This window comes from Hibiscus syriacus, unplaced genomic scaffold (assembly GCF_006381635.1).
Source record: "Hibiscus syriacus cultivar Baekdansim isolate YM2019G1 unplaced genomic scaffold, ASM638163v2 tig00110328_pilon, whole genome shotgun sequence".
NCBI lineage: Eukaryota > Viridiplantae > Streptophyta > Magnoliopsida > Malvales > Malvaceae > Hibiscus > Hibiscus syriacus.
The window spans coordinates 369333-384873 of NW_024062685.1; the positions used below are offsets into that span (position 1 = coordinate 369333).

The 15541-nt window shown below is 35.8% G+C and overlaps 1 protein-coding gene and 1 pseudogene across 3 annotated transcripts; both read right to left on the minus strand.

The window, feature by feature from the left end:
- Positions 1-719: 719 nt before the first annotated feature.
- On the minus strand, positions 720-14202 carry LOC120118405 (calmodulin). 3 transcript variants are annotated; one of them, XM_039138438.1, is made up of 5 exons: positions 13998-14073; positions 13395-13552; positions 12591-12671; positions 12301-12456; positions 720-730 (listed from the first exon to the last, which is right to left on the minus strand). In XM_039138438.1, the coding sequence occupies exons 1-4, from the start codon at positions 14071-14073 to the stop codon at positions 12322-12324; spliced, it is 450 nt and encodes a 149-aa protein (XP_038994369.1). In that variant the 3' UTR covers positions 720-730; positions 12301-12321. The 3 variants fall into 3 exon arrangements, with proteins under 3 accessions (XP_038994369.1, XP_038994368.1, XP_038994367.1); XM_039138436.1 differs by lacking the exon at positions 720-730 and adding an exon at positions 14111-14202 and having other exon boundaries at positions 12316-12456; positions 13998-14079; XM_039138437.1 differs by lacking the exon at positions 720-730 and having other exon boundaries at positions 12181-12456.
- LOC120118403 lies at positions 5258-7358 on the minus strand (annotated as a pseudogene).
- Positions 14203-15541: the final 1339 nt, after the last annotated feature.

The following is a 15541-nucleotide window of genomic DNA, read 5'->3' on the forward strand; positions in this document are numbered from 1 at the left end:
AATGGTATGGTGTCTTACCTTCTCACAGTCGGTGAATTTCACATAGTTATCCAAAATGACACCCCAGAAGTAGAAATATTCTCAACACTTTCTTTATTGTTGGCTTCCAACGCCTGTGCTGTAATTACGCAACAAACATTATTAATTTAACCGTCTATAACCTACTTTACAATATTATAATTTAACTCACCACTAAGGTATGGAAGGTAGCCAATCCTCCGGTCTGACTTTTGAGAATCGTAGCATATGGTCCAGGCGAGCAAATCGATACCTAACAAAATTAATTACACATCAGAACATATTCAATAAGTTTTATTTATTTTCTACTTTCTACTTACACACCGCCAACCCATTCCGTAGGCTTCAACGTTGCAACGTCGTATACAGTAGCGAATTGATTTCCCATTGATATTACAGAATATCTGTATGAATCATTAGGATATATCTTGTCATGAAATTTAAATCACTAACAAAACAATATTTCACTTACCCCGATTCTAACTCGCTATTCCATAAGTAATCACAATGCAGCTTCGATGTCATCAATTCCGGTTGGAATGTCGCTTTTCAACCTCAATTTGCATACAAATTTTGTCACAACACATAATAAAAATCAAATTAAGTATTCTTTATTAAACTTACCTTCTGCTTCTTCTGGGGTGCAGGACATTCCGAATCCAAAACTGCTGCTATAACACTCTCCGGTGTATAAATGACATCGACTTCCTTCCTCATTTCTTCCTCTCTTCTTCTTCCTCTCCCTCTTTTCTTCTCATATTTTTTCATTTCATCGTACTTTTTTTCTACATAGCTCTTCATATCTTTTATTTCACCCTTCATTGAGCTCCTTCATCCGAGCATTTATCAACCACCCCTTCACCCCCGTAAGTTCACTCCAAATCACAACCTCCTTCACCACTCCCTCAAATTTTTCTCCCGTCACCATCTAATATCACCCCTTAACACGAAACTTCTTTCACCACTCACCCTCAACACCTCTACTTCTTTCACCACTCCATCTATTTTTCCTTCCACTACCCCTTATGCCTCGAGTTTCTCTACGACTTGATCAAGTTTCTCTTCGACCTTGATTGTCTTTGCATGATTCAAATTGGAATTTTTGATATCAGCCAATTCAGACATCAAAATGTCGAAGTTACTCTGTTTTGCTTCACGTCGTCCCACTCACCTTCATCCCCCAATACAACATCCCTCCTTTCTTCTCCTCTGCCTCCACTGCTCCTCTACATCCTTGCCAATAACCTTCAAAAATTAAATTACAATATTAACATTGATATATTCTTAATATTATTTAATTATATTTATTACAATTTCTTGCTTCTTCCCTCTATCCAACTTCAACTTCACCATCACTCTAACCACCTCTTCCTTCCCCCATGCACGGATGCGTGCCACTCCGTTCTTTCATAAGCCGGCACTGCCTCCAGCCCCCAAAATCGAACAGTGCAACCTGCATTATAATAAAATTTATATTTTATATAAAAACACAAAAAAGTGATTCAACTCATTTACCTCTAAGATTGCTACCCTTTGAGGTATCTCTGGCTGCCCTTTTAAGGTGATAATGATTCAATCAATCTCGAATGGATATATTCAGCCCAATTGAATTCACCCTTCAAGCCTTCATCGCAAAGAGCTTCATATATCCTTGTTCGTTGACGTATCACCCGTTGGACAAAGAAATATACGACAAGGTACAATAGAACTCGGCCTTCAGCTCATCCCCCAAGTAAGATCCACTTTTGATATCATCTTCAACTTCAGTATATGTCACCTTAGATTCAAACCATTTTGGAGGCAAGTGCTTTCCAGTTCTTACTCCTACAGACTTCTATAACACTTTTGCCTTTGTTTGTACCCCCATACGGCTGCAGCAGTCGATAACCCCAGAGGGAATGAATAATCACCATACTAGCCATACATTGACTGACGTCAAATTGTGCCATCAAGGATCGACACATTCCCTCCGAATAGGTCGATCCTTACTCCGATCAACGATCCAAAACCTATTTCTCCCAGCACATTCAACTGACCCTTCTCCTTAAGGTGTTTAATAATAAATTCACCCTTTTAATGCTGCATCTTGTCGACACTTCCTACATTTTTTAACAATATATAATGTTATAGTTCTATATATTTGTATCAACGTATTACAAGTTTAATGAATACCTTATTTTCATGTGCTTTCCTCCGTTCTTTGTATTCTTTACTATCATTCCTTGACTGTGTGATGTAAGGTTCCTTTCAGCATCACTCATTGAATTCCATTTGGACCTCACATCTTTTTCACCTAATATTAACATACTTTCTTAATCAATACATTAACCTAAATACTAATACTACTCATGTCAATTCTTTTACATACCGAACCGCTCTGTGTGCCATCTCCCTTCATCCTTTTGCATTCGCCATACTGTTAACATTTAAAATTTGTAATCAATTTAAAGTTTATCGATACTTTAATCCAATTACCATTTCAACAATAATAACAAAAAGACATTGATACTTACTAGAAGTACATATATCCACCCTTTGGTTGCTTTCGAGTCTCGCTCAATTTCAAGTACTCTCCCCAACAATTTCCAACCCATTGACTCCATTTTTCCTTCATATCAGTTTACGCAAATCAAATTATTTTGTTACTACACTTTCAATACAAATATAGATAACTACTCTTGTGGTAAAACGGTTTTCTTCAAAAGATTTGAATGGCCACACCAAATGTGTCGCACATTTATACACCTATAATATCATTTTCTACCTATATATTAATAAAAGTATCGACATTTATATTTTTCTGATATCTATTTCTACCTGCAATCGGTCCCAAATGCTTCCTTACTCCAAACCCCAAACACACATAAAAAACCCTATCGCGATTACTGTAATAAAAAAAATTAGGGTTCGACAACATACTTTTCGATTCGACTGCAGCAACAAACAACAAACTTCGCTTTAGAAAAGCCTTCTGAAATGCAGCAACAATTACTCTTCGATTTCAAAAACTCGTGTTCTATCTTTTTTCAGAGATATTTAGCTATGGCCTTTATATTTTGATCGGATATGTTATTTATATTTAATCGATACAAATACAAAAGTGTCGATACTTTTATGTCAGGTGTCGATACTTTCGAAGGATAATTACCTATTCTTGAAAGTGTCGATAATTTATTACACTACTTACGAAAGTATCGACACTTCAATATATCCGGTATCATTTACCGTTTTTATTTTTGATACCGTTTTTATCATATTTTACCTGTTATTCGTGTGGATCGATATTTTTTAAGTATCGACACATTAAGGCGCTATACGCTTCTCTTTAAATTCACAAGTGTCGATCCTTATAAACGTATCGACACTTTTAATTTACCGGTTTTCATTTGTTACCGGTTTATCATATTTTACATGGTATTCGTTTTGGATCGATATATTTTTTAAAAGTATCGACACTTTTTAGGATTTAAAACTGCTTTTAAAGTTGTAATTTATGTTTCATTATTTAATAGTGTTTCATGTTTTCCACCTACATATAATTTAAATTTAATTTACACAAAATTTTATTTGATTGTTTTGATATTTATAAAATATTTTTAGCATTTAAATTAACAATATTAACCAAATATAATAATAATAGTTTCAACAGTGAAATAGTATGGACACTTTTATAAAAATGATATACTTTTTTGAAAGTTATGTAATTTATGTTTCAATTTTTTATAGTGTTTCATGTTTTCCACCTACAATATTAATTTAATAATTTCATTTACACAAAAATTATTTGATTGTTTTGATATTTTATAAAATATTATTTAGATTTAAATTTAACAATATTAACTAAATAATAAATATATTTTCACAGTGAAATAAGTATGGACACTTTTATAAAAGGATAGATAATTTACAATATAACAGGTAAAATATGACAAACCAGATTCATTATGACAAAATCGGTAAAATTTACTTGATATGTTAAACTATGGACACTTTATAAAATGATAGATACTTACCGATAACCAAAGTTTACCGGTTATCAAATTTTTTAATAGTTTTCATATTTTCTACCTAAAACATTATTATTGTCAACATAATAGGTACCGCTAAACCGAATTATTAAATACATTTTAATGTATCCGGTAATGCTGTATATTAGCCGTATATTAACCCGCCTTTCCTGAGACAATCCCAGCCTTTTTGTTTTGGTTGAAATGGTGAAAAAGATAACAGCAAAAACATGACTGAGCCGAAAAGTTATGAATAAATGGTGCCCTCTGTAAAGGAAGAGAAAATTGCATTATTTGCTTCTCCTTCTTCTTCTCCTTCTTCTTAATGCCGTATGGGACTCACTCTGATGCACATACGAAAGTGAGCGGCTGAGTGATAAATGGAGTTTGGTTGGAGAAGTTGAAAGCGACGATTCTCGTCTGTCATTAAAACTATGGCACTGAAAAACATGGAGTTTTTTCGAACATATCACTTTGAAAAGGAACCATCACATTCTTCCTCTCTTTCTCTCTCTCGAGCTCTGATTTGTACTGATATTTATCAATGTTTCTGTGGGCAATATACGAGTAATTGGTGCCTGCTTTCAGTTCTTCTCAGTACCATTCTTTAATGCCACCCCATTGATGGTCTTACAATCCAATGAGTCCAAGCAGATAAGCCAAAATAACCCAAACCAAAAGCTGAGTATTCTGCTGATGACAAGGAAACTTCGTTTTCATCCGTCTCTCTGATCTTTTATTCAATGTAAATAGTATGAGTGGCAAACCTAACCAGGATCATGCCTGTTTAGAGTCTACTTAATCTTGGATACAGTCACAGTCATGATTAATGAAACTTCAAGACATCGATATACATAGTAACAAAATAATAATCAAAATTTATCTATTATATCATCCGTTTAAAATCCTAAAATGAAAAGTTATGATCTAGTTTGTTTAATTTTAAGATCGACAGGGACTTAAGGTATTTAAAAAAAAGTAGCTTAGGGATTAATTTGCTTAATTTCCATACTAAGAGGGACATATAAAGCAATTGAACAGAAAAGGGGGCAAGGCTTAATTTCTTCAATTAGATCTAAATATTGTGGAGAGCTGAGCTCTAGGACTAGTCAAGATAGAACTCCGAGGGACTTACTGGTTATAATCAAAATAAATTATGCTTGAATCGGATAAAGAAAAATGGTCTAACTTGTTGCCCTGAAATACTTGCCTAACATAATCCACATAACTCCAAGCTTTTCATTTAACCAAATCAATGAACAAATCACATAACACAAAATGCAGGATACAAACAATTCACTGATCAACTTTAGATCATAAAACAACCCTTTTTGCTATAGCATCAGTAGAACCTCAAAACAACCATTGTTTTACGTGTTAGTAAGATTTGATCGAATTGTTTCAACCGGTTCCTGTAATAGCTGATGAAATGTAACTCACAACAAGAGAGTTCTCATCGGGTGTTGTACTTGTTTCTTGAAGTTGATGCTTGCAGGCATGGCAGGTGATTTGAAGAATGCTGTTGTTGATTTGCTTCGTCGCATGATCTCTCAAAGCTTGAGCCTTCTCTAATTCTGCTTGTGCTTGCTGCCTGAGTCTCTTCGCCTTGGCAAACTCTTGCTCCGCTAATTCGACCAGCCTTTTCGCTTGCCGTCTCGCCTCTGTGGCGTAAGCTTTATCCGCCACCGCCAACTTTAACTGCTCTTCAGCATCGATGTTCTTGTTTGCACAAGTTACGGTCGGCCCGTTTTTCTCTCCGATATCGGAGGAGCCAATCGAGAGCTGTAACTGGGTGGAATGTTTATCATCTGTAGATGAATGGGGCACAGAGGGCTCCCTTGATGTGGTTAAGAGTTGAAGGTCCAAATTGTGGTAGTGGACATTTTTAGAGGAATTATTATGTATCGTAGGGTTGAAGAACATGATCTCACTAGATGGACTGGGGCTTGAAGCGGTTCGAGACAAACAAACCGGCTGTACTTCTTGCGATCCGGACTGGATATTGCAAGCATCTTGATGTTCTATGAAGCTCTCAACTCTGAAAAGATAAAGCCATAAAGGCAACGTTAACCAATTAGTAATAAGAAATAAGAAATCAATCTTTCACATATATCTTATAGTATAGGTATATTTTATAGGTATATGTGAAGTCGAACTTGTTTAAACAATTAATATCAGTAAGAATTTGAAATGAACAGTAGGATGACCAACGGGAAACTGATCATCGGGAGATGCGCTCAATTGTATATAAACAGCTATCAGTAAAAAAAAACAATGGAAATGGAACAAACCTTGAGAAAACTCTACCGCAGTCGCAAGAATGACCACGGGTCCCGCATGTTTTAAGATGGGCCTTATAATCAGATTGAACCGCATATCCCTTGGAGCATTTCTGGCACACCCATTGCTTGTGATTACTGTGTTTTCTCCTGAAGTGCTTCTTGATCCCAACCAGATCGCCTAGAGCATGACAAGGATCATGGTGCAAGCAACTAGGCTCGGGGCAAACGAACACCCTTTTTCTCACCACCGGAGTCTCTCTCTTCAGCAATTTCCAGGGAACCTTGTGTCGCCGCCGGTGCATCTGTAGGTTTTGGTCCCTCTGGAACCCTTGGTTGCAGATCTCGCAACATAACGATCCGATTCCAGTAGTGTCTTTGGCGAAAGAGAAACCACTTCTGCATCTGGATCTAAACATCACCATTCACCACCCCAATATAATATATTCAAACAATCAAACTACAACGGAAAATCTTATTATATACATATAGATAGAGAGAAAAGGAGATAATATGTACGTACCTGGTGTTCCTGCAGGTCTTCTTTTTCTCTTGTTGTTATGATTAGCATTCTCAAAGAAAGCAAATGGCTCCGAAGAAGGAAGTGAAGGACAAGAGATATTGGGCAACATGGATAAACTTTGCAGCAAATGAAAACCTTCCCTTGTTTAATATAAAACGAAAGAGGAGAGAAGATGAGAGGAAGGGAAGGGAAATGAAAGGAAAGGAAAGGACTTTTTGGTTAGATTTCTTTGGTGTTTGATGGTCGTCAGCTTTCCTTTTTACGCTTGCTTTAAACATTCAGCTTTTTTGGGGGGTGCTTTGGTATCAGCTTTTTTTTTTCCTCTGTTAAATTTCCAGCTCTCATGTTCATCAGGTATTTGTGTATTGTATAGTGACGGTGTCGACTGTAGAGTGTCCTCTCCCTAATAATAGCCTGTTTCCTCAGCCAATCAAAATGCTTCAAACTTGATCCCACATTGCAGAGAGAGAAAGAAAGAAACAAGCCTCTTCTAATTCATCCAAAATTGTTAATTTGCATGCAACAAATATGGGTTTGCTAATACTTTTCCTGAACTACTATTTAAGACTACTTAAGCTTTTATTTCACACATTAATGAGATAAGGTCCAAATCCAATAATTTTAAGATAAGACTTTTTTTTAATCTAAACGTGAATATAATGTAGTATATGTTCGAAAGAATCCTAATTTATTTGACAACGAAAATTCAAACTCCCCTAACATGCAATATACTCAAATATGAGACCTTTAAGGATAACAACTATCAATTTAATCACTGAAATAACTTGATTCATATTTTTAAGATACAAGATTTAATTATAATTCAATATACTAACAAACCATCTTTATAGCATAAGAAAAGTCGGGTAAGATGGCCAACTTACAACACTATAAATTGCTATTGATGTTAGTAAATATGTAACAATTTTAAGTTGTTTTTTTTATATGAATGCAATGAAATTGTACATCGAATAACTGCATAGCATTATTGTACGATATATATATATATATATCCCTTGTGACCAAACTTCTCTGACGTGTAATTAATTTAATCTGAACCAGCTTTTTTTAAAAAGAAAATAGTATACCGAATAAAAAGAAAGGGTATAAATTAATTGATTGTACCAATTGATATATATATACCCATTTCAGTGATTCCGGTCAATATTAGTAATATATATGAGAAATATTTAAAATAATATAGATAAACTTGAAATGTGACGTGCTGCTGGCCTAGAAAGAAGTACGACCCGTAGCTTATATGTTAAGTAAGTAGTAATATAATTGTTTAATATGGAGAAAAAGATTAGGAGCAATGGAATTTGGATGGACAATATGATTAGGAACCACATTCATCTGCAATGCCGCATGTGTTTACGAATCCAAATCTCACCATCCCCTCTTTCCTCTATTTAATAACCTTAATTACTGCACAGAGTTGGGCAGCCTTATGCCTTTTCCATTGTCATTCTTCTTGTTAATAAATTATTTATGTGCATCGTTATTACTTATTCAGGTTAAACGATGTTATAACAGATTTTACAAGTTTTGAGGATTTCGGCGGAGGTGTTTATGGATGCGTTCAAAAATTTGATATTTTCATAATAAGTTGGAACCATGCCTATATCTAGGATTATGGTTTAAATCTAAATGAAGTTATATAAATAGAAATAATGGATGGATGGGAAAGTAAGATATATTATGGTTTCTTTTGCTTTATCTTTTTGGGTTGTACTCTATTCTGGGTATAGGACCCTTTTCACTCTCCATGCATGTGCTGCCTGCCTCCCTCTATCGTCTTAATACGGTGGTGGATTCATATATCAATCTCCCACCCAAACACTAGCACCTAAAAAGTGTGCGATATCTTCATCTGTGCCGTTGTCTTTGAGCCAACGGGACGTCTCACTCGCCATCGGGTTTTCGAGGGAACCGAAGCACGTAATCTTCGTCCCTCCTAGGGAAGAAGAACAATCAAAAAGTGGCCAAAAAGAAAGGGGGTTTTAGTGGTGAACACAACATGCCTCACACCATGGAAAGAATCTTGAAGATAAAGGGAGTTGTTATGTGAGAGGGAAAGAGCCTTTCCATTAAGGACAAATAATGCTTTGCTAGGAAGGATCTAAGAGGCCCATGGTTTTCGGTATCGAGCTTCTTTGGGGGTGGTTGCGTTGGTTAATAACCTCTTGTTGTTTATATTATACGGATCATGATAATGATAACTATCAGTTGTATACCAAGTTCATAATTAAACCAAAGTTATATACATGATAAAAGAAAGCATGAGAATGGAGTAGATGGTAAGAAGCTTTCGGCAGGGAACCCTAACCTAATGATGAAGGAGTGGTGGGGGGGGGGGAATCTTTGATCCAAAAACAACTTTAGAAATTGCCCAAAGTCGAATGGTGATGGGTGAAGGAACAAGGCATGTGAGTGGGGAGACTTGTCTTTAAATCCAAAAAGGGAAGTTTGGGTGGGATAGTCCAAAAAGTCAATGCATCAAACCTAAAAGATCAAACACCCCTCGCCTTTATAAAAGTAACCAATGTGCAATTACTGTCACATTGTAGCCTTCAGTTTACGTAACCATTCATAATGAACCAAACAAAGGCTAAAATACATTCTCATGTCATTCGATTCATAATTTATTCACAAACAAGCCACCAAATTTTTAAAAAAAGAACTTAATAAAAAATTAAATACATTTAACCTTCCATTCTTAAAAATTCCATCAGTTCAATCCATCTTGTGATATTATCAAACCGAACGAGTCCATCCTATCAAAGCAGTAGTTAGATAACTACATTCTACAATTAAAACATCAAAACATTATTAGTATAATATGAAAGTAATATAACATTTGTGGGAGAAGAACAAGTAATTTAAAAGGACAAAAACTAAATTGTTTCAAATCGATAGAATGTATAAATTTTAATTATTAAAATTATTATTATGTCAGACCTCATCATTATTCCTTCTAATATTTGATTGTCAGTGACTTTTTTATAATAATATTTAATTGAGAGATTAAATTATAAATTTTAAAAGTAATCTATTTATAATCAGACTAATAATTGAGTGACCTGAATTGTATTTTACCCATAAATAAAACTAAATTATCAAAATGCAAGAAGGAGAAACTGATTGATGGGGACTTATCTCCCTCCCCCGTTACAGATGTTGCATTTTTTAATGTTCTTAGATTAGGAAATATTTCTTTCTCAATGAATTAAAGTACATAACCCTAGGCCTGTAAATGAACTGAACGTTCAGCGAACCGTTCATGAACCGTGCGGCTGGAAGTTCGTTTATGTGCGTTTATTTATTAAATGAACAAAAATGAACAAGATTTTGTGTACGTTTAATTAAATGAACGAACATGAACATAGGTCTTGTTCGTTCATTTACGTTCGTGAACGTTCAGTTATGTTCGTTTATGTTCGTTCGGTTATGTTCGTTTATGTTCGTTCGGTTATGTATGTTTATGTTCATTCATTTATGTTTAACCCAATCTTCTTAAATCAATTTTGGTGACCAATTTGTAAGTATCTTAAAAATATTAATTAATATGATATTCTGATGACCAACTCCATAATCAACCCAATTTTATTTGGAGATTAAATCGAATATGTTAACCCGTGAGGCACCTCGCACATATATTCATTTTCCTCCTTTTTTTCCCAAACCCTAGTGTTCACTGGAGAGTGGAGATGATCGCTGAAAGCTTCAAAACAAGTTATATTATAGTGCAATCTGAAGTTTGACATGTCTGTTTTCATCTCTTTCTCTGTTTTATTTGGCTTAATAGTTGATATGTAAAGTTATTGCGGGTATCTTCACATCTAAAACTCAAGAAAACATTATACTTCTTTCTAGAAATAGATGGGAAGATAAAGGTAACAATCGGAAGTATATAAGCATCAGTAAAGAGAAAAATATATAGAATTTGCAAGAAACAAAACAAAGGTTTCTATGCAATTTCTGAAAAAGAGTGTGATAGCGGAAGTAATGAGTTTTCCAGGAAGAACACATTAATAAGTAGAAAATACACTTTGACAATGAACTTTTGTTTTCATAGTTCTTGACCTTTAGTTGTGGAGTAGACTTTAGGTACGTTAAAATTTTGAATGGTGGTTTAACAATAATATCAGTTACGATATGTAACATCGAAGGGATTTCGGATCTATGTTATTGCCTTGTAGTCCAATTTGTACCGTTCGAAATCTTCATGCTGTTAAATTTTCTACTCTGCCAACGGAAAGGACCATTATTAACAAACCTCACTAAAGTCTGACATTGATGTCACAAAACTTTTAGTCGGCGAATTTATTAGAATAACGTAGTGGAAAATGATTGTTCATATGTAATCATAGATCACAAAGATAAATGTTATAGCGTTAAATTAAAGTCGTGTAAATCATTTAATATCTTTAAAAGATCAATCGAAATATTTGATATATTCAAACATTTCATCAATGTTAATCAGCTCTTACGCTATTTATCACTGTAGATTTGGTTGATTTGCATTGTCGACTATTTTTCATGAAAGAGCAATGGAAGGTAGGGTCTCTAATGTTTATGTTCGTTTATGTTCGTGTTCATTTATGTTCGTGTTCGTTTATGTTCGTGTTTGTTTATGTTCGTTTATTTATTAAATGAACGAACATGAACAAGTTATATTCCTTAATAAACGAACATGAACAAAAAAAATTTTGTTCGTTTATGTTTGTGTTTGTTTAAGTTCGTTTATTTATTAAATGAACGAACATAAACATATCTCCGTTCGTGTGCGTTTGGTTCGTTTACAGGCCTGATAACCCCTGCCCAATGCGATGATGTGTGCTTTATTGTGTAGCATTTGGAAGTTTGCATTCTTGGCAAAAGGATGAGGACCTAACATGAAATTAATCATGACTAAAATTTTCTAATGTTTTGGCATTGCAGGACCTCAAACACACTTTGTTTTTGGCACTGCAATCATCACTAAAATTCTCTACGCGGAATTTTGTCTGAAATCCCGTCACAACACAACTCTGAACCGATTAAGTACTTGAGTATGTTCTTATTCGAATCCAAACGTGTAATTTTTCTACATGTCCAGGTTTCTGTCAAATCTAGTTTTTTTGAAGGGAAGAGATCAGCTTCGAGTTAAGGTGTGAAATATCTAACTCGACCCAAAATAATATTGTAATTATCTTTTATATATTTAGGAAAAATCGTAACAATAACCATCCTAGATGAAAAAAAAATCCGATAAAATCATTCAGGAAATTATCGATAACCGGACGCATACGAAATGGGCGGAAAAAGAGTGAGTTTAAAGAAGGAACTTGTTGAATGGAAATCACGTAAATAAGTTCAGAAATAGGAAACAGTGCATCATCATATTGCTCAAGCAGAATGTAAAGAAGCTATATCAAGTCTCAACAAAGCAACAACGAGTTTATGCGGTCGGGACGTTTCTCCCCCCGACTCCACAACAAGGCAACTGCCATCACTTTGCTAGCATCATCCTTACAAACTCCTCATAGTTAACCTGCCCGTCACCATCTGTATCCGCTTCTCGAATCATTTCATCCACTTCCTCGTCCGTCAACTTTTCCCCCAGATTCGCCATCACATGCCGGAGCTGCAAAGTGAAAAGAGCCAACCCTTATCACCATGAAAGAAGCGCTTTCTCTATAGTTATAACATTTATATCTAAATCTTTTACAATGGTTCTTGAGAGGAGTGAAGAGATGAGGAGTACTCATGCTCTTTTACCTCAGCTGCAGAAATAAAGCCATTCTGATCCTTATCGAAAACCTTGAAAGCTTCCCTAAGTTCCTCCTCGGAATCAGTATCCTTCACAAGACAATTCAAGAGAAGCAAAAATCATCAAGTATAATTGATACAACAAGAGTATGATTACAATAGTACAGTATTTGGCAGAAAATTTTGTGATGACAAGTTAATGCAATGAATCTGGTGATGCCTCAACTCCTTAATAGAGGTGTGCATTCGGTTTGACAAATTAATGCTGGAATCCATGAAACAAGTCCATTCAAATGCAGAGAAGCCATGGTAAGAGCAATATTCAAGCAATACCAGATCCAATTATGGCTGCAGAAGGAAATGCTATACGGCAAATAATCACATTAGACTTCTATGATAGGAATGCAAACCATACGAGACTCGTGTTCGAGGAATTCACCTCAAGAAATGATGCAACGCAAATACACAACCGAAAGAGCAGAGGCTAGCTGCCACTACTGCAGCAAAAGAAGAGATTACCACACAGAAGGAATGACAAATAAACAATTGCAAGTCAATGTTTTTTGGTTTACGGAGTATATGCATCTGGAAGTGAAAATACACAATGTTAGCCTGTTCGATCCGATAAACAACAGCCTACCAGTGAAATGAAAACATAGAGAATTGAAAATGCACAGAATCAGAGTTTGAAATGAAATGAAAACCAATGAAATGTTTAAGTCATCAGGATTGCGATCGCAATTGCAAATGAAACACTTGGTTGGAATGTGTGTTCCATGGAATAAGCACAATGAAATGCAGGGTTTCAGTCACCTTCATTTTCTTTGCCATCAAATTTAAGAACTCGGGGAAGTCAATAGTGCCATTTTGATCAGCATCAACCTCGTTGATCATATCCTTCAGTTCAGCTTCAGTCGGATTTTGTCCGAGAGATCTCATCACCGTTCCGAGCTCTTTTGTAGTGATGCAACCTACACATCATGAGTTGTCCAGAAAGCTTTAATTTCAAACGTAAACCACACTAGGCCGAAGACACAGTGAGTTCTCAAAAGTCAACCAAGCATATGGGTTGCTAACTACACATATTCAATCCAAACAGGGGGCGCGGCGATCCCTTCGGATCAGACAGTGACAACCACCTTCCTCTCAGGTTGTCACAACCCAACCTAGCTCGCCGGGCAGCGCCGTGAAAGCATAGATCGGAATTATTATCTTGCATACCCACAGGCGTACGACTGCAGTCTAGTAATACAAGATGGGAAATAACTCAGATAGGATTCCAGTCCATACCCAAGAATGCTAAAGTTCTTCTATCTAAGAATTAGACAAATATGTTGTACTTTTTAGTGAATTTTTCCATGGAAGCAAAGCAAAAGTAAGGGGGGGGGGGAAGAACAAAGAACGGAGCATGTATACCATCACCGTCCTTGTCGAAGAGGCTAAAAGCTTCCTTGAACTCAGCGATGTGCTCCTCGGTGAGTTGTTCCGCCATTGTTTTCTCTCAGTTCAGGCAAAAGTGTATGCGATTTGCGAATGTGGTGGGTTGACTAGGTTATACTTCAGTTATATGTAAGAAGAAGCTTAAACTTCGGAGAATGGGACCCGCGAACTAAGGTTCCAAAGCACTAATTCTAAAGAATTAGATTCTAGCTATATACAATTGAGGCGTATTTCTCGAAAAATCACCCTTAAAAGCATAATTTTTCTGTTAGATACCGTTTAAATTTTATTTTTAATCTAACATCATTTGCAGGAAGGCACGCCCATGAAGCGTGCCTTACGTTGACATGAACACACGCTGGCAAAGACACGGCCCCTGGGGCGCGCCATATGCCACTTAAGGGTATAGTGTGATGCAGGGGTCGCACCTTTACTTTAATTTTGACATGCGTCAGAAATACACAGTGCAGAGGCCGCACCTTTACTTTAATTTCAGACTGTTCACACCCTTTTCTCACCCCTATAAATACATCTATTTTCATTCATTTGTATTACACCAAACCCTCTAAACTGCTCTCAAATCATCTCAACTTAAGGTATATTTAATTTAATTTAATATTTTATTAGTATTTTATTTAATTATTTAAATATTTTAATTAATTAATTTTTTTGCAGTTATAAAATGGAAAGTGATATGTTTCGTTTGGATGGAAATCATATATCGAGTCATTATACTGATACAATAATATTTTCATTTTAATTTAATTTGAATTATAATAATTTATTATTTAATGCATGATTATTAGTTTATAAATTAATTTTTGTAATTGTTAATATTTTAAGAGAGCGACCGTATATTAGATCATTTTATTAGGAACCTTAAGTTAGTGATACTTGCCTGTGTCTGCCCGTATTTAGTCGAGGCTGGATTCAGTCACATAGGTAGATATAAAGGCCATTGTAAGATAGAACCATACCTTATTTCTGCATTAGTGGAGCGGTGGAGGCCGGAGACCCACACATTTCATCTTCCGTGCGGAGAGTGCATGATTACGCTTGAGGATGTTTATATGCACTTGGGGCTTCCGGTGGATGGAGATGATTTCTAGGATGGCGCACGGTGTCTGGACTACTTTGTCGGGATTATCTAGGAGGTGTCCTGCGAAATTTTAAACGATTGTTGGATACCGTTAAATTGGTTAGATGCAAATTTTCGGGAGTTGAGCGAGGATGCCTCTGATGATGAAGTTAAAATGTATGCACGGGCATGCATACTGCAGCTGATAGGAGGGTTGCTGATACCGGACAAATCGCGCAACCAAGTTCACTGTATGTGGTTGCGACATCTTGGTGACTTTCATCTGGCCGGATCACTAAGTTGGGGCTCGACAGTCTTGGCTTTCCTGTATAGGGAGATGTGTCGAGCGACTGACTACAGGAAAATGTTATCGGCCGATGTCTCCTTCTGCTGCAGTCTTGGGCATGGTATCGATTGCCCTTTTTATGTCCTGTTGTGAAGA

Bases quoted from the DNA above. Each gene is read 5' to 3' on its own strand.
- LOC120118405 (XM_039138438.1), bottom strand. From the start codon at position 14,073: ATGGCGGAACAACTCACCGAGGAGCACATCGCTGAGTTCAAGGAAGCT. The intron at 13,553-13,997 runs GTATACATGCTC...CATGATGTGTAG, and splicing joins CTTCGACAAGGACGGTGATG to GTTGCATCACTACAAAAGAG. The intron at 12,672-13,394 runs GTGACTGAAACC...TGTCTTGTGAAG, and splicing joins TGATGGCAAAGAAAATGAAG to GATACTGATTCCGAGGAGGA.